The sequence below is a fragment of the Hypomesus transpacificus genome, unplaced genomic scaffold, assembly GCF_021917145.1.
Source record: "Hypomesus transpacificus isolate Combined female unplaced genomic scaffold, fHypTra1 scaffold_30, whole genome shotgun sequence".
NCBI classification, from domain to species: domain Eukaryota; kingdom Metazoa; phylum Chordata; class Actinopteri; order Osmeriformes; family Osmeridae; genus Hypomesus; species Hypomesus transpacificus.
The window spans coordinates 2065888-2085542 of record NW_025813826.1 but is presented as its reverse complement, the minus strand read 5'-3'; the positions used below and the strand labels follow the sequence as shown (position 1 = coordinate 2085542).

Here is a 19655-nt window from a genome sequence, read left to right as displayed (position 1 = left end):
CGGGTGGCCTGCCGTTATGCCCTTTCCATCCCAGCCCAGAGTGAAGCCATAGTCTGGGCCAGGTTGCCAGCCCGGGCCTATGGACCGGACAACTGGGTCACAGTGGAGCCACACCCGGAATGCCAGACTATTGAGGTGGCACGAGGCCTTGCTGCCGTACACCGTGGTCGAGTCCCGGTGAGAGTGCGGAATGCCAGGCCATACCCAGTCAACCTCCATCGCCATCAATGTCTGGCCCGAGTCACAGCAGTGGGGCCCCAACAAATAAGAGAAAGCGGTGAGGTCCGCTTTAATCAGGTCAGCTGTGGGGTGGTCGAGGTTGACATCAGCCAGACGGGCCACAAGATGGGTATCCCCAGGGCGGCCATGCCCGAACATCTCACTGGTGAGTCACTACGGGGGGATGGTCTGGACGAAAACCAGCAGCACCAGCTCCAATGTTTCCTCACTAAATGGCAGCATGTGTTCTCCACCCACGAGGAGGATTATGGATGTACTAACATCGTTAGACACCAGATTCCCACGGGAGATTCAGCGCCAAGCCGGGAGCGATATCGCCCAGTACCACCTACCCTGTATCAGGAAGTCCGCACGCTACTGCGAGGGATGTTGGACGGAGGCATTGTCCGCGAAAGCAGCAGTCCCTGGGCAGCACCCATCGTACTTGTACAAAAAAAGACTGGGGCCTGGAGGTTCTGTGTCGATTACCGGAAGCTGAACAGCGTGACTAAGAAGGATGCTTTCCCCTTACCGCGGATAGAAGACTCCCTCACCAGCTTGACACAGGCTGCCTGGTACTCCACTGTGGACCTGGCCAGTGGATATTGGCAGGTCCAGGTGGAAGCGAGCGACCGAGAGAAGACTGCCTTTACCACCCCTTTTGGCCTGTTTGAGTGGGACCGGATGCCCTTTGGCCTCTGCAACGCCCCAGCAACCTTCCAGCGGCTGATGCAGCGATGTCTGGGCGGGCAGTTGGTCGACTCCACCCTGGTATACCTGGATGATGTCATAGTGTTCTCCCCAGATTTCTCCTCCCACCTGAACCATCTGGAACAAGTGCTGCAGGCCATGGAGAAGTACGGCCTAAAACTGCGACCGGAGAAGTGCCAGCTGTTCCAGAAGGAGGTTAAGTTCCTGGGCCATTGCGTCAGTTCCAAAGGAATCTCCCCCGACCCAGAAAAACTATCGGCGGTACAAGACTGGGAACCTCCTAAGACCATCCGACAGGTGAGGTCCTTCCTGGGCTTTGTGGGATACTACAGGCGCTTCATTAAGGATTTTTCTAAAATCGCTAAACCCCTGAATGGACTCCTGGTAGGCACAGGACGCTCTCGTGGTCGGGGATCCCCTCCGTGGCCTGGAACCCCGAGTGCGATACAGCTTTTCAAAGACTCAAGCAAGAGCTGTTGCAGTCCCCCATCCTTGCATATGCAGACTTCTCACAACCCTTTATCCTCTATACTGATGCCAGTAACGCAGGGTTGGGCGCTGTACTGGCCCAGCAGCAACAAGGAGTAGAGCGGGTCATCGCATATGCAAGCCGAAGTCTCCATCCAGCTGAGCGGAACGACTCCCGCTACAGCTCTTTTAAGATAGAACTCCTAGCCATGAAGTGGGCCTTAAGTGAAAAGTTTAAAGATTACTTTAAACTTGGGGCGCAAAGGTCAAGGTGGTGACTGATAATAACCCCCTTGTCCACCTACAGACAGCCAAACTTGGGGCTGTAGAACAGCGGTGGGTGGCCCAACTGGCCAACTACGACTACCAGATCCACTATCGACCGGGTAAGGAACACACTAATGCTGATGTGCTGTCTAGGCTCCCGGTTACGGGTGGGACTGACCCAGCCACAACCCCTCCCGTTGAGCCTGAAGACGGGCTACTGGTAGGAGTGGTAGAGGCACCAGGATCAAGCCGCGAGTTGGTCCCCGCCAGTTGGGGTTGGGACCCAAACCGATGGGAGGAGCTACAGGGGAAGGATGACGACATGGTGGCAGTTCGGACCTACCTGAACCAGAACTCCTTACCCTCGGCGGCAGAGAGGAAGGCCCAAACTCCAACTGTGAGGCAACTCCTGAGTCACTGGAGCAAACTCAGTGTGCGTGAAGGGGTGGTTTGTCGTTCCGTTCATGACTCTGTAACCCACGACACCATGTTTCAGGTAGTAGTGCCACAGACCCAGGTACAATCCCTCCTACAAGCCTACCACACACAGATGGGTCACCAAGGCCAGGAAAGGACCTTGTCCCTGCTGAGGAGGAACTTTTACTGGCCGAAGATGGAGGAGTCCGTGGAGGCATTCATTCGGGGCTGTCCACGCTGTATGCTTTTCAAAGCAAGACCAAACACCAAAGCCCCCTTAGTGCCCATACTGTCTCAGGCTCCCCTCCACACCGTGAGTATGGACTTTCTAACACTGAGTCGGCCAACGGATCGTTACCAGAACATCCTGGTGGTGACCGACTTGTTTACCAAGTACGCTTGGGCCATCCCCACCACCGACCAGACCGCCACCACCACTGCCAGGGTCCTTTGGGGCGCGGTGTTCCAACCTTTTGGTTGTCCAGAGATCCTCCACTCTGACCAGGGTCCGAATTTCGAATCCAAAGTAATCCGAGAGCTGTGTCAGCTTTATGGCTGCCGAAAGACCCATACCACACCATATCACCCCCAGGGTAACGGAGGATGCGAGAGGTTCAACCAGACCCTGCTGAGCCTTTTGGGAACCTTGGAAGTGGAACAACACAGTAGGTGGGTGGACCATCTCCCTTTCCTAATGCAGGCCTATAACAACAGTGTACATAGTACCACAGGCTATGCCCCCGCCTACCTGATGTTTGGGAGGCATGTGCGCCTACCCGTTGACCTGCTCCTTGGGACGGCGCCAAGGGACGGACCCCAGAGTACAACAGAATGGGTGAGTAAACACCATCAACAGCTTCATGATGCCTACAGACGGGTCACTGAGCATTTAGGTGCTGCGGCTGTCAAGAACAAACGCCTGTACGACCGGATAGCCCAAGACGCCCCCCTGCTGTCGGGCGAGCGTGTGCTGGTTCGGGACTGCCGACGACAAGGGAAAGGCAAGTTGAGCGACCGGTGGGAGGCCATGCCCTATGTGGTATGTAACCAACGACCTGACCGCCCTGTCTACACGGTGCGGCCTGAAGGAAGGCCAGGCCCTGACCGGGTATTACATCGTAACCTGCTGCGTCCCTGTCCAAATTACCCAACACCAAGGCAAGATACACCCGTGAGACCAGCAACCCCGAGACCACCTGGGATGAGGTGGGCCGTGGTACCAGCAAGACCTAGACCGACCACAGACGAAGCGGATCCCCCACCACAGGCCAGACGCTCCCAACGGGACACACAGGGACAGCCCCCTGCGAGGTACGGCAACTGGGTCTCATGAGATGGGGTCTAGGGACTAGAACCCAATAGTGGGGGAGGATGTCACGGGGACCATATTCAGTACCGTATTAAACCAACTAGCTGCAGGTGTGCAGCAGGGAAGCACCCAGCTGGTCGCAATTAACCGGGGGATTGGGAGGGTTTTTAAACTCAGATCACCGTCAATCAAGGAGCGTTGGGGACTGGAAGGAGAACTGAGACTGGAAGCGGAGAGAAGGACTGGAAGCAGAGAGAGAGGACTGGAAGCAGAGAGAGAGGACTGGAAGCAGAGAAAGAGGACTGGAAGCAGAGAGAGAGGACTGGGGGAGCAAGGGACTGCAACGCAGCGCGCACGGAGACGAACTTTTGCCGAAGCTGAGTACCGTGAATTCTACCCAGTCAAGCTTGTGGAACGTGCTGCCCGGACTGCTCGGCCTATTGATACACCTGAGTTTGGGGTTTTATCCACAGTTGTGTTACGCTTGCACACGTGAGTTTGATGTGTGGTGTGCCCATGTTCCACTGTTTTACAGATTTTGCCGTTCATGCACTGGTTGGAGCACCCTGCAGTCCCGGGTGGGCGATATGATTACGTCCAGTATGCGCAGAATAATCAATTGGACTATTCCAGCAGTCTCCGGATAACCCCCCTTTCCCCCTGCTGGAGGAGGCCAGTATCAGCGGCCACCAGAGGAACCAGGCTACCTTATCTCCTGCCAGAGCCTCTTAAAGGGATCAACAACAAGGACTTCCTTTTCTTTTTATTTTTTTACCAATAAACCTAATACATTTTATACCTCGATTCTACGAGTTTTGGCATCTTTTGAGTGGGAGATACGTTTTGCTCCTCAGAGTGAGAGTAGACTAAGTGGAGGCACCAGCGCCCCCACCTGTGACAAGTGGCGTAGTTGGCAGGATCTCCTTTGAGTTGAGCAACCGTAACCCTCCAAAATGGTGGATGACGAGGCACCCGCAGCACGCCCCCAAGTGATGCCTGTCTTCATGGGAGCACCATGGGCACAGAGGTTTGGAGGAAAAGGGTCGGAACTAAGTCTGCAAGAATGGAAGTCCCAGACTGAATACCTGGCCGGCTTGCAGGGGCTGAGTGAACATCAGAGGTTACAGTTTGTACTGGGGTCTCTCGAGGGCGAGGCCAAACGTGAAGTCCAGGCGGCACCAGAAGACCGACGCAACAACTCAAATGCTGTGTTCGACTTCTTGGCCGGGCTCTATGGCGACCACACCCCGGTGGCCACTCTGAGGGCCCAGTTTTTCACATGTAGGCAAGGGCCCACACAATCACTCCGTTCTTTTGTGTTACAGATGCGCGAGCTGTTCACCCGGCTACAAGGACGGCGCGACCATGGCCTTGGCGGTGGAGACACCCTGTTGCGGGACCAGTTCCTCATGGGGCTCTGTAACACCAAAATCCGCCAGAGCTTGCGACTGCAGCTTCGTCATGATCCAAACTTGACCTTTGAAGACCTCCGGCGAGAGGCCACGGCCCTGGAATTGGACCATTCAGAGACGGCTGACCAACCCACATGCCTGGCTACCAGCACTGCCTGCGCCCCTGCCCCTCCTTCTACGGCCGACTGGAAGCGAGAAGTGCGTGCTGAAGTCATGAAAGAGGTGAAGGAACAGATGGCTGAGCTGTCTAAAACCTTCTTAGAAGAGTTACGCCGGGGTCAGTCCAGCCACCAGCCTGGCAACCCCCCCTTGCCCCGTGAACGCTCCTACTCGGATGGCAGCCGGGAGCCACCAAGGCGTCCGGGTCGGGCGACTGGACCAAGGTTCCAGTGGGATGACCAGGGGAGACCAGTCTGCAACAGTTGTGGGGAATCAGGCCACATTAGCCGCCAGTGTGGTCCTGGGCCTCGTCGGGGGTCACAAGGGGATTTTTAGCTTTACCGGTCACTGTGGGTCAAGTGGCCGGGACCCTTCCAATTGGCCCGTTCTCTCCCCCTAGAAACAGCCTGATTGGACAATGCCCCACCATCGAGGTACAGGTCAGGGGTAAGAAGATCAGATGTTTGGTCGACACTGGGTCCCAGGTTACCCTGTTCTCGGAAAGCTTGTGCAAAGAACTGTTTAATCAACAACTCCAGGGAGCGGAAGCACCATGGCTGACCTTGCGGGGAGCCAATGGACTCAACATCCCCTACATTGGCTATGTGGTCAGCGACTTCCAGGTTCGAGGCATCACCGTGCCGGAAAAGGGGGTTGTCATCGTCCGAGACCACTGTCTGGGTACCCATCGAGCCCTGTTGGGCATGAACGTCATCTCCGCTTGCTGGGAGGAGCTGTTCAAAACCCAACCTACCCAGACGCTCCAACCCACAGAGGGACAGCAGTGGGAACACATCTTTGCAGACTGCCGTAGGATCCACACGGCCAAGACCCAGTGGGACCAGGAAGACACCGGCCGGGTGGCCTGCCGTTATGCCCTTTCCATCCCAGCCCAGAGTGAAGCCATAGTCTGGGCCAGGTTGCCAGCCCGGGCCTATGGACCGGACAACTGGGTCACAGTGGAGCCACACCCGGAATGCCAGACTATTGAGGTGGCACGAGGCCTTGCTGCCGTACACCGTGGTCGAGTCCCGGTGAGAGTGCGGAATGCCAGGCCATACCCAGTCAACCTCCATCGCCATCAATGTCTGGCCCGAGTCACAGCAGTGGGGCCCCAACAAATAAGAGAAAGCGGTGAGGTCCGCTTTAATCAGGTCAGCTGTGGGGTGGTCGAGGTTGACATCAGCCAGACGGGCCACAAGATGGGTATCCCCAGGGCGGCCATGCCCGAACATCTCACTGGTGAGTCACTACGGGGGGATGGTCTGGACGAAAACCAGCAGCACCAGCTCCAATGTTTCCTCACTAAATGGCAGCATGTGTTCTCCACCCACGAGGAGGATTATGGATGTACTAACATCGTTAGACACCAGATTCCCACGGGAGATTCAGCGCCAAGCCGGGAGCGATATCGCCCAGTACCACCTACCCTGTATCAGGAAGTCCGCACGCTACTGCGAGGGATGTTGGACGGAGGCATTGTCCGCGAAAGCAGCAGTCCCTGGGCAGCACCCATCGTACTTGTACAAAAAAAGACTGGGGCCTGGAGGTTCTGTGTCGATTACCGGAAGCTGAACAGCGTGACTAAGAAGGATGCTTTCCCCTTACCGCGGATAGAAGACTCCCTCACCAGCTTGACACAGGCTGCCTGGTACTCCACTGTGGACCTGGCCAGTGGATATTGGCAGGTCCAGGTGGAAGCGAGCGACCGAGAGAAGACTGCCTTTACCACCCCTTTTGGCCTGTTTGAGTGGGACCGGATGCCCTTTGGCCTCTGCAACGCCCCAGCAACCTTCCAGCGGCTGATGCAGCGATGTCTGGGCGGGCAGTTGGTCGACTCCACCCTGGTATACCTGGATGATGTCATAGTGTTCTCCCCAGATTTCTCCTCCCACCTGAACCATCTGGAACAAGTGCTGCAGGCCATGGAGAAGTACGGCCTAAAACTGCGACCGGAGAAGTGCCAGCTGTTCCAGAAGGAGGTTAAGTTCCTGGGCCATTGCGTCAGTTCCAAAGGAATCTCCCCCGACCCAGAAAAACTATCGGCGGTACAAGACTGGGAACCTCCTAAGACCATCCGACAGGTGAGGTCCTTCCTGGGCTTTGTGGGATACTACAGGCGCTTCATTAAGGATTTTTCTAAAATCGCTAAACCCCTGAATGGACTCCTGGTAGGCACAGGACGCTCTCGTGGTCGGGGATCCCCTCCGTGGCCTGGAACCCCGAGTGCGATACAGCTTTTCAAAGACTCAAGCAAGAGCTGTTGCAGTCCCCCATCCTTGCATATGCAGACTTCTCACAACCCTTTATCCTCTATACTGATGCCAGTAACGCAGGGTTGGGCGCTGTACTGGCCCAGCAGCAACAAGGAGTAGAGCGGGTCATCGCATATGCAAGCCGAAGTCTCCATCCAGCTGAGCGGAACGACTCCCGCTACAGCTCTTTTAAGATAGAACTCCTAGCCATGAAGTGGGCCTTAAGTGAAAAGTTTAAAGATTACTTTAAACTTGGGGCGCAAAGGTCAAGGTGGTGACTGATAATAACCCCCTTGTCCACCTACAGACAGCCAAACTTGGGGCTGTAGAACAGCGGTGGGTGGCCCAACTGGCCAACTACGACTACCAGATCCACTATCGACCGGGTAAGGAACACACTAATGCTGATGTGCTGTCTAGGCTCCCGGTTACGGGTGGGACTGACCCAGCCACAACCCCTCCCGTTGAGCCTGAAGACGGGCTACTGGTAGGAGTGGTAGAGGCACCAGGATCAAGCCGCGAGTTGGTCCCCGCCAGTTGGGGTTGGGACCCAAACCGATGGGAGGAGCTACAGGGGAAGGATGACGACATGGTGGCAGTTCGGACCTACCTGAACCAGAACTCCTTACCCTCGGCGGCAGAGAGGAAGGCCCAAACTCCAACTGTGAGGCAACTCCTGAGTCACTGGAGCAAACTCAGTGTGCGTGAAGGGGTGGTTTGTCGTTCCGTTCATGACTCTGTAACCCACGACACCATGTTTCAGGTAGTAGTGCCACAGACCCAGGTACAATCCCTCCTACAAGCCTACCACACACAGATGGGTCACCAAGGCCAGGAAAGGACCTTGTCCCTGCTGAGGAGGAACTTTTACTGGCCGAAGATGGAGGAGTCCGTGGAGGCATTCATTCGGGGCTGTCCACGCTGTATGCTTTTCAAAGCAAGACCAAACACCAAAGCCCCCTTAGTGCCCATACTGTCTCAGGCTCCCCTCCACACCGTGAGTATGGACTTTCTAACACTGAGTCGGCCAACGGATCGTTACCAGAACATCCTGGTGGTGACCGACTTGTTTACCAAGTACGCTTGGGCCATCCCCACCACCGACCAGACCGCCACCACCACTGCCAGGGTCCTTTGGGGCGCGGTGTTCCAACCTTTTGGTTGTCCAGAGATCCTCCACTCTGACCAGGGTCCGAATTTCGAATCCAAAGTAATCCGAGAGCTGTGTCAGCTTTATGGCTGCCGAAAGACCCATACCACACCATATCACCCCCAGGGTAACGGAGGATGCGAGAGGTTCAACCAGACCCTGCTGAGCCTTTTGGGAACCTTGGAAGTGGAACAACACAGTAGGTGGGTGGACCATCTCCCTTTCCTAATGCAGGCCTATAACAACAGTGTACATAGTACCACAGGCTATGCCCCCGCCTACCTGATGTTTGGGAGGCATGTGCGCCTACCCGTTGACCTGCTCCTTGGGACGGCGCCAAGGGACGGACCCCAGAGTACAACAGAATGGGTGAGTAAACACCATCAACAGCTTCATGATGCCTACAGACGGGTCACTGAGCATTTAGGTGCTGCGGCTGTCAAGAACAAACGCCTGTACGACCGGATAGCCCAAGACGCCCCCCTGCTGTCGGGCGAGCGTGTGCTGGTTCGGGACTGCCGACGACAAGGGAAAGGCAAGTTGAGCGACCGGTGGGAGGCCATGCCCTATGTGGTATGTAACCAACGACCTGACCGCCCTGTCTACACGGTGCGGCCTGAAGGAAGGCCAGGCCCTGACCGGGTATTACATCGTAACCTGCTGCGTCCCTGTCCAAATTACCCAACACCAAGGCAAGATACACCCGTGAGACCAGCAACCCCGAGACCACCTGGGATGAGGTGGGCCGTGGTACCAGCAAGACCTAGACCGACCACAGACGAAGCGGATCCCCCACCACAGGCCAGACGCTCCCAACGGGACACACAGGGACAGCCCCCTGCGAGGTACGGCAACTGGGTCTCATGAGATGGGGTCTAGGGACTAGAACCCAATAGTGGGGGAGGATGTCACGGGGACCATATTCAGTACCGTATTAAACCAACTAGCTGCAGGTGTGCAGCAGGGAAGCACCCAGCTGGTCGCAATTAACCGGGGGATTGGGAGGGTTTTTAAACTCAGATCACCGTCAATCAAGGAGCGTTGGGGACTGGAAGGAGAACTGAGACTGGAAGCGGAGAGAAGGACTGGAAGCAGAGAGAGAGGACTGGAAGCAGAGAGAGAGGACTGGAAGCAGAGAAAGAGGACTGGAAGCAGAGAGAGAGGACTGGGGGAGCAAGGGACTGCAACGCAGCGCGCACGGAGACGAACTTTTGCCGAAGCTGAGTACCGTGAATTCTACCCAGTCAAGCTTGTGGAACGTGCTGCCCGGACTGCTCGGCCTATTGATACACCTGAGTTTGGGGTTTTATCCACAGTTGTGTTACGCTTGCACACGTGAGTTTGATGTGTGGTGTGCCCATGTTCCACTGTTTTACAGATTTTGCCGTTCATGCACTGGTTGGAGCACCCTGCAGTCCCGGGTGGGCGATATGATTACGTCCAGTATGCGCAGAATAATCAATTGGACTATTCCAGCAGTCTCCGGATAACCCCCCTTTCCCCCTGCTGGAGGAGGCCAGTATCAGCGGCCACCAGAGGAACCAGGCTACCTTATCTCCTGCCAGAGCCTCTTAAAGGGATCAACAACAAGGACTTCCTTTTCTTTTTATTTTTTTACCAATAAACCTAATACATTTTATACCTCGATTCTACGAGTTTTGGCATCTTTTGAGTGGGAGATATGTTTTGCTCCTCAGAGTGAGAGTAGACTAAGTGGAGGCACCAGCGCCCCCACCTGTGACATTTCTGTGGCAAAAACCTTGTGTGTGCACCAAGGGACCTCAGTGAAAGCCTAATGTCACAACATCAGCACACTTTATCAACGATCGTTGATACCACGTGCATAGATACGACATTCTGGTATCATGGTGTACTAGCAGAATCATACATTTAAGGAATTCAAGACTTGCATGAACAGTAAGTAATGTTACATTCAATCATGTATTTAAACTCAAGTGTGTTCTGCATCACTGTCTTCAATGCCACAGCCTAACCTTCAGTCTGCTTGTGAAAATGGCTAACATGCCCTATGCTAGCACTAGTTAGCTTGCCATAGGCATTTCTCATATGGACAGAGAGGGGAAATTGTGTCTCGTTTTAGCTCATTTCATCCGTTCTACCTCATAATCTATTTCTATATAGTTAAAAAGTAGGCCTATATCTACGAATGTGTGGATTCAGATATACATAACCCAACTGCAAACGACGCAAGCACGCCCCACAATTTCCTCAGAAATTGTACCCTCTAGTTGTAAAGGTAACTTTTGAAGAGCTGTATAATTGTACAAAATGTAGCTCTAAAAGATACAGATCTGTTCATGGGCCTACATTTGACTAGCCCAGAAGTGTACATGTTCTGAGTTTAGCTGCTCAAAGTGGGAAGTGCACCAAAATGCTGACAAACAAAAAGCGTCAGCAGTGTGGGTGTGTAACTTGAGAATAAACAGTATAAGAGCAAGAGGGCAAGTTACCACACGTAGATCACCTGTGGAATCACTGACTACGGGCTGGATCGCTGTTCATCAAGGGAATGAATTAGATCATGTACAACATACATGTTTAACGATACATACTTGTCTACTAACTCTACATTGGGTTTGTGAGGATTAAACTGTTTTCTTTTTGCACGTTGCAAGTATACGTATTAGAGGAATTATTGAAATGGTTTTGTGCTTGTGTTCTTTGTTGAAGATTCACGATGACCTTGGAGGATAATGTGTCCCTTGTTACAGTGTTTACTCTTTCAGGGTTAGAAGAGACCATGGACTACAGAGCCACACTCTTCTCTCTCACTCTACTGTGTTACTGTGTAATTATTCTGGTCAATGTTGCTCTGGTGGTCACCATCATCTTGGATGACGACTTGCATAAACCCATGTATATCTTTCTTTGCAATTTGTGCATCAATGGACTTATTGGTACAACAGGTTTCTATCCCAAGTTCCTGCTGGACCTGCTGTCTCCTCATCATGTCATCTCCTATGCAGGGTGCCTGGTTCAGGCTTTTGTAATATATTCTTCTGCCAACTATGATTTTTCTATTTTGGCAGTGATGGCATACGACAGGTATGTAGCAATATGTAAACCATTGGAATATCACTCTGTTATGACTTATAAGAGGGTTGCTCAATTGGTGTTTTTTTCCTGGGTGTCGCCCTTATGTTGTTTCACTATGTTATCTTTACTGGCATCCAGACAGAGATTATGTGGGTCCCACATACAAAAACTTTACTGTGAGAACTGGTCTGTTGTTAAACTTTCTTGCTCTTCAATCACAGTAAACAATGTAGCTGGATATGCTGTCATAATATTCTTTTTTGGACATGTAACGTTCATTGTATGTTCATATGTGTGCCTGGTCAGAACATGTTTGGGATCCATAGAGAACAGGGGGAAGTTTATGCAGACCTGTGTACCACATTTACTGTCATTATTAAACATCACAATCGCTTTGCTTTTTGATGTAATGTATACACGATATGGTTCAAGAGATTTGCCACAAAGCCTTAAGAATTTCATGGCCATAGAGTTTTTAATAGTGCCTCCAATTCTAAATCCTGTTATTTATGGTCTTAAACTGGTTCAAATTAGAACCAGGATATTAAGTTTGTGCACGAAAAATGTCAGGATGAAAGGTTAAGCTTGCCTTGTAGTCTCATTGGTACTTTGGTGAATGTAATTTCAGAGTGCTGTCTACAACCACTAGTGTAACTCCAATACCATTGGTTTCTGCTAGCAGTCAATGTTGTATTATGTTTGTATATGTTTATATTACTGTCATTCTAATAGTATCAACAATGACTTAACTGGACAAAAATGATGTGGATGAATAAACCCCTGAACCAAATTCTAGTCCTTCCGGTAAAACGTCTCCTTAAATGACTCAATAATCTCACAATAATTTACAATCAAGTTTAGGATGCTACATCTATAACTTTCCACAACTACATGACTGTTAGACAGGCAATACCTGGTACCACCTCTGACACCTTCAGTCATTTCTGGTTAGGGAACGTGAGAGTGAATGTTTCTCTTCTAGAATTTGTGCCTATCAACTGTAAACTCCACCCTGTGGGTGAGCTGTATTGATCAGAGATTTCAGAATATTTTCCATGGGAACCACTGATGCACCTAGTGCAGAACCGAGAATGACAAGACCTGGTTGGCCTCTCCAACCACAAATCACCTCCCTTGATGGCAGTATCTCCCTCACTGTTGCAGTGGAGAAGGTGAGGTAGGATAAATGTAAATGTAGTTACAGTATTGTGGAGCAAGCACTCAAGTTTTCAAAAAAGAAAAAACGATCACTTCTGCTTGTTATGTTAGGATGTTTTTTCCTTAGTGATGTGAAACATGCCTGTCGTGTTCTGGAGAAATTGGCCCAATTGACAAGCTTTCTCTCTAAAAAAGTATGTATATTTAATCTGATTGTCATAAGGTTCCATGTGTGTGGCCATACAGGGCACACTTAATACACACTAAATAAATACATTATTTTATTCCATTTTGTATGTTTTATTTAACTTTTGTTCACCTGGTGTTCCCGATTCAAATTGACCAGTCATTAGAAATGAATGGGGGAGACTACATTTAGTTGTCGTTGTCGTCGTCATCTGCCGCTTGTCCGGGGATCGGGTCGCGGGGGCAGCGACCTAAGCAGGGAGGCCCAGACTTCCCTCCCCCCGGCCACTTCCGCCAGCTCTTCCTGGGGGACCCCAAGGCGTTCCCAGGCCAGCTGAGAGACATAGTCCCTCCAGCGTGTCCTGGGTCTTCCCCGGGGCCTCTTCCCAGTGGGACGTGCCCGGAACACCTCACCAGGGAGGCGTCCAGGAGGCATCCTAATCAGATGCCCGAACCACCTCAGCTGGCTCCTCTCGACGCGGAGGAGCAGCGGTTCTACTCTGAGCCCCTCCCGGATGACCGAGCTTCTCACCCTATCTCTAAGGGAGAGCCCGGACACCCTACGGAGAAAGCTCATTTCGGCCGCTTGTATTCGCGATCTCGTTCTTTCGGTCACTACCCATAGTTCGTGACCATAGGTGAGGGTAGGAACGTAGATCGACTGGTAAATAGAGAGCTTCGCCTTTCGACTCAGCTCCTTCTTCACCACGACGGACCGATGCAGAGCCCGCATCACTGCGGACGCCGCACCGATCCGCCTGTCGACCTCGCGCTCCATTCTTCCCTCACTCGTGAACAAGACCCCGAGATACTTGAACTCCTCCGCTTGGTTCAGGATCTCCTCCCCGACCCGGAGATGGCACTCCACCCTTTTCCGGTCGATTACCATGGCCTCAGATTTGGAGGTGCTGATTCGCATCCCAGCCGCTTCACATTCGGTTGCGAACCGCTCCAGTGAGAGCTGAAGGTCACGGCCCGATGAAGCCAACAGGACCACATCATCCGCAAAAAGCAGCGACCCGATCCTGAGGTCACCAAACCGGACCCCCTCAACACCCTGGCTGCGCCTAGAAATTCTGTCCATATAGGTAATGAACAGAATCGGTGACATAGGGCAGCCCTGGCGGAGTCCAACCCTCACCGGAAACAAGTTCGACTTACTACCGGCAATGCGGACCAAACTCTGGCACCGGTCGTACAGGGACCGGACAGCCCCGATCAGGAAATCCGGTACCCCGTACTCTCGGAGCACCCCCCACATGAGCCCCCGAGGGACACGGTCGAACGCCTTTTCCAAATCCACAAAACATGTGTAGACTGGTTGGGCGAACTCCCATGTACCCTCCAGGACTCCGCGGAGGGTATAAAGCTGGTCCACTGTTCCACGGCCAGGACGAAAACCACATTGCTCCTCCTGAATCCGAGGTTCGACAATCCGACGGACCCTCCTCTCCAGGACCCCTGAATAGACTTTCCCAGGGAGGCTGAGGAGTGTGATCCCCCTAAAGTTGGAGCACACCCTCCGGTCCCCCTTTTTAATGAGGGGAACCACCACCCCGGTCTGCCAGTCCAGAGGCACTGTCCCCGATGTCCACGCGATGTTGCAGAGTCGTGTCAACCAAGACAGCCCTACAACATCCAGAGCCTTAAGGAACTCCGGGCGGACCTCATCCACCCCAGGGGCCCTGCCACCGCGGAGCTTTTCAACCACCTCGGCGACCTCAGCCCCAGAGATAGAAGGGCCCCCCCCGATGTCCCCAGACTCTGCCTCCACGTCGGAAAGCGTGTTGGTGGAATTAAGGAGGTCTTCGAAGTATTCCTTCCACCGATCCAGGACGTCCCCCGTCGAGGTCAGCAGCGCACCATCCCCACCGTATACAGTGTTGACAGAGCACTGCTTCCCCCTCCTGAGCCGCCGGATGGTGGTCCAGAACCTTTTTGAAGCCGTTCGGAAGTCATTCTCCATGGCCTCGCCGAACTCCTCCCATGCCCGGGTTTTTGCCTCCGCGACCGCCAAAGCCGCGTTCCGCTTGGCCTGCCGGTACACATCAGCTGCCTCTGGAGTCCTACCAGCCAATAAAGTCCGATAGGCCTCCTTCTTCAGCTTGACGGCATCCCTCACCTCCGGAGTCCACCACCGGGTCCGAGGGTTACCGCCGCGACATGCACCGACCGCCCTGCGGCCGCAGCTCCGGTCAGCCGCTTCAACAATGGAGGCCCGGAACATGGCCCATTCGGACTCAATGTCCCCGCCCCCCCCCGAGTCCTAGTGATCCTGGAAGCTATGTTGTCGGGAGCTTCATGCCCCTGGTAGGGTCACCCAAGGCAAACAGGTTCCAGGTGAAAGACCAGACAAAGCGTGGCTCAAAAAACCAACCATGAAGAAATACAACAATGGTTCTCAGTTGCCCCTGCCCGGAAGCGGGTCACCGGGGCCCCCCCCTGGAGCCAGGCCCGGGGGTGGGGCTCGATGGCGAGCGCCTGGTGGCCGGGCCTTTTCCCATGGGGCCCGGTCGGGCACAGCCCGAAGAGACAACGTGGGACCCTCTTCCAGTGGGCTCACCATCCGCAGGAGGGGTCATGGGGGTCGGGTGCAGTGTGAGACGGGCGGCGGCCGAAGGCGGGGGCCTTGGCGGTCCGATCCTCGGCTGCAAAAGCTAGCTTTAGGGACGTGGAACGTCACTTCGCTGGCGGGAAAGGAGCCTGAGCTGGTGCGCGAGGTAGAGAGTTTCCGGCTAGATATAGTCGGCCTCGCCTCGACGCACAGCGTGGGCTCCGGAACCAGTCTCCTTGAGAGGGGCTGGACTCTCTTCCACTCTGGAGTTGCCCTTGGTGAGAGGCGTCGAGCTGGGGTGGGAAAACTGGTTTCCCCTCGGTTCGGCGCCTGTACATTGGGGTTCACCCCGGTGGACGAGAGGGTAGCCTCCCTCCGCCTTCGGGTGGGGGGACGGGTCCTCACTGTCGTTTGTGCTTATGCACCAAACGGCAGCTCAGAGTACCCACCCTTTTTGGAGTCTCTGGGGGGGGTGCTGGAAAGCGCTCCTCCTGGGGATTCCCTCGTCCTCCTGGGGGACTTCAATGCTCATGTGGGCAATGACAGTGAGACCTGGAGGGGCGTGATTGGGAGGAACGGCCCCCCCGATCTGAACCCGAGTGGTGTTTTGTTGTTGGACTTCTGTGCTAGACACGGTTTGTCCATAACGAACACCATGTTCAAGCATAAGGGTGTCCATATGTGCACCTGGCACCAGGACACCCGAGGTCTCAGTTCGATGATCGACTTTGTAGTCGTGTCATCGGACTTGGGGCCGCATGTCTTGGACACTCGGGTGAGGAGAGGGGCGGAGCTGTCAACTGATCACCACCTGGTGGTGAGTTGGCTTCGATGGTGGGGGAGGACGCCGGTCAGGCCTGGCAGGCCCAAACGTAATGTGAGGGTCTGCTGGGAACGTCTGGCGGAACCCTCTGTCAGAAGGAGCTTCAACTCCCACCTCCGGGAGAGCTTCATTTAGTTTTAAAATGTAATTCAGGCACATGCCCATTTATCAGATGGACACACTTCCTCTCCCAGACCTCAAATCTTTGTCATAAATGCACAATATGTTTCATCTGTGTATTTGTCAGTCAAAACAATCCATACATTATGCTTTTATTACTAGAACTAGTTTTCATGTTAACAATACCTTAAATTGGTAAAAAAAAAAAAGATCAATCACATTACTTGATATTATTATGGATTATAGAATCAGCTAAAATGCAGGTGATCATTTTTGACAAGGAACAGAGTTAAGATGAGACAAACACAACAGAAAAGTTAAAATCATGTTACAGTGTCTAGATTGCTTAAGCATCAACATTTTTTGAAGACAATTCACATTTTCAGAATAGTTACTTTAACACGCATTGCTTACGGTAAAAATGAATTCCAATATCATGAAAAGTATTTTAGCAACTGAAAAAACTGTAAATACAAGACATTAAATAACTACCCAATCCAGCTTTCTAAATTAAGTTGATGAGTGTTGGATGATATTCTGTAGACTTTCTTTTCTAAGCAAATAAAGCTGTCTCCTTTAACAAACATAGACAGACAGATGGACGAGTGGATGGAATAGTTTAGTGATGATAACTGTCTGTCTCGGCTAATGTAGGTCACATAGATGGTGAAATGTTTATTATGGTTCTGAAAAAGATCTCAGCCAAGATGAGTACCAGACCTTCATCTTGAACTATGTCCAGGATTAAACCTTTCTTTCAGATATCTTCGCCAGCTATAATGCTAGGTTTGGGATTATGGGGTTATGTTAGGTTTGCAGTTACAGTGATGTTATGTTTGGAATTAGGATGTGGTAGGTTTAGGGTTATGTTAGTTTGGGTTTACAGTTATGTCAGGTTTGGGATTAAAGAGGTTTTAGGTTTAGGATTAGGGCTATGTTAGGTTTGTGGTTATGGATATTTTAGGTTTGGGGTTATGGTTATGTTGAGTTTGGGATTAGGGATGTTTTAGATTTAGGATTAGGGATAGGTTAGGTTTGGGGTTAAAGTTGTGTTGATTTGTGATTTGTATTGTTATTTCACATATTTTGTGTATTCTATTGGTCATTGAATCCTCTGTCCATGCATCTTTCTAAAGCAAACCATCTGGTTCGCTTGTATAGAATCAATAACAGACCCTTTCTTTAGAAGACTGAAACATTAACAACAGCATTGAAACTACTGAAACAGTAACACACCCTTCTGCCATAAAAACTCTGCTATACCTTACTCCAGTTTGAGGAGGCTTTCAGGACACACCCCCTGGCCATTATAAAGCCCTCTGGCCACCGGTCACACGAACACCGCAGCTGGAATTCTTCTGAAACATCTGGAAGTCAGCCTGTCTGTCTCTTCACCTTTTTATTTGTCTGTCAGTCAGCCTGTCTGTCTGCCAGCTTTTCTGTCTGCCAGTCATTCAGCCTGTCTGTGTGAAAAGTTTCAGTGGCTCAGGTTTGATGGTTTGAGCTTTTTAAACTCTGAGGTTCCAAGGTTCTGAGGATGGCCCTGTGGACCATGATCATCTCACTGGCACTTTTGCAGCTTGCTGTGACCGTCAAAGCACAGGGCATCGGTGAGTTTTTTTAATCCATCCCTGCTTTTCTCTCCCAACCAGAAGATTAGGGATGGCATGTTGGCATGACTTTTATTGTATTGAGGGTTTCATTGAAATAATGAATTATTTATGAACAAGAATAGTTTGAGGAAGCAAATATACTGATACTGATTAACTTGAGGAAAATTTTTTTAGAACTTGATTTATCTGGAAACCTATAACCTTTCCACACAAACACATGTCCCTTTGTATTATCCCTGAAACTGGGTCATGGCAGTAACAGCAGCACGAGCAATGGTTTGTGTGTGTGGCGTGTGTGTGTGTGCGCGCGTGAGAGAGAGTTTTATAAGTGAATTTGTTCCAATGGAAAAAAGCTTATTGCTGGCTTTTTTGTTGATCCAATCTGCAACACACACATTACATTTACATTTAGTCATTTAGCAGACGCTTTTATCCAGAGCAATTTACAGTAAGTAAAGGGACATTCCCCCGAGGCAAGTAGGGGTGAAGTGCCTTGCCCAAGGACACAACGTCATCTGGCAAGGCCCGGGAATCAAACTGGCAACCTTATTACTTACCAAGATTACTAGCCCGATTCCCTAACCGCTCAGCCACCTGACTCCCGGCTGCAGTTGGCTGCCTTGAAGCTGGAATGCCATTGGCTGCTTGAAGTCAGCTGGGCTGCAGGCGGTCGCAGACGCCGGCGCTGCATGAAGTAGAACGTTCGACATGGACTGACTTTCTGCAGTGCTACAGCCGACTGGATGCGGCCGACTTGAAACAGTGAATTCTGGTTATACTTTTTGTCCGACTTGAGACGACGCCAAGGCTAGCTCATTGTGACGTAGCCATCAAAGTACCGTGAGATTACATTTACATTACATTTATGCATTTAGCAGACGCTTTTATCCAAAGCGACTTCCAAGAGAGAGCTTTACAAAAGATTGATTCGAGAACTTCCGGCTGTGTAGCCAAGCGCATTTTCTCAAGAGCAACTGCACAGGTTCCAATGACGACACAGCTATTTCATGATTGGCCAGACTCACACACGACGGCTTTGATGCGTGTTTTGTAATTATTCTGACACCTTCAATTTCGCCAACGCTCAAATCCGGACCAAACTGTTTAATTTAATAAAAAATGTGTTAAAGAAAGGGTTTTAGTCCGACTCTTCACTATTGAAAAGTTTAATTATAAATAAAGTAAAGTAAGCAAACAGTGCTTGATCGGCCATGACTGACGTTGATAGGGGGGTTATCTGAAGAAGGCAGGCCGGAAGGAGTCACGACAAAGTTAAGGAGTTTGATTCTTTGGTTTATTAGTCGAGCGCTCGGATTAAACAATCAGTTCAAGACAAACTGATGGCATGAGTCAAAACTCTGTCTCTCAGCCATGCTTAAATACATGAGTTGGACAGTACAGATATAGAATGCACAGAATTGCTTCCTTAACGGGTCTTCAGTGGTCAGTACATTGATACACTAGAGTATTCAGCAGCTGAGGTGGTCGTTACTTACGTTCAAGTCCCAGTTCGTACATGATTTGCCTCACAGTCTCCTAACTGTCCGGGCTGTGTGGTATATTCTGCTCAGAGAGAGGCCTCGCTGCAGGACCTCTTGACCTTACAGATACTTAGGTGATACATGTACTCACAAAATCTGCCTTACAGACATCAACGCAGCAAACCACGAGAAGCTGGAATGTCCGACTTCACAGAGCCGTTTTCAACTCCTCCCCGACTGCAAGCGGCTACTCTCGCAGGTCGTTTCATGCAGCCGCAGTCCATGTCGAACGCACC

At 51.7% G+C, this 19655-nt stretch overlaps 3 protein-coding genes across 4 annotated transcripts in view; all 3 read left to right on the top strand.

Annotated features, from left to right (window-relative positions):
• The first annotated feature begins 360 nt into the window (after window positions 1–360).
• Window positions 361–9134, top strand: LOC124463566. Its single transcript, XM_047015314.1, is given in 9 exon segments — window positions 361–1345; window positions 1348–1649; window positions 1652–3121; window positions 3306–3393; window positions 4370–5192; window positions 5363–7164; window positions 7167–7468; window positions 7471–8940; window positions 9060–9134. Coding segments are annotated over 9 exon segments (7311 nt in total). The 5' UTR covers window positions 361–366.
• A 1718-nt stretch (window positions 9135–10852) lies between these two features.
• Window positions 10853–12707, top strand: LOC124463651 (olfactory receptor 1D2-like). Its single transcript, XM_047015458.1, has one exon. The coding sequence runs from the start codon at window positions 11066–11068 to the stop codon at window positions 12005–12007; it is 942 nt and encodes a 313-aa protein (XP_046871414.1). The 5' UTR covers window positions 10853–11065; the 3' UTR covers window positions 12008–12707.
• A 4875-nt stretch (window positions 12708–17582) lies between these two features.
• Window positions 17583–19655, top strand: part of thbs4a (thrombospondin 4a) — a 47470-nt gene continuing 45397 nt past the window's right edge. For both annotated transcript variants that reach the window (XM_047015461.1, XM_047015459.1), the window contains exon 1: window positions 17583–17875. In XM_047015461.1, the coding sequence (XP_046871417.1) occupies window positions 17803–17875 (73 nt within the window). In that variant the 5' untranslated portion in view covers window positions 17583–17802. The remainder of the gene's footprint in view (window positions 17876–19655) is intronic.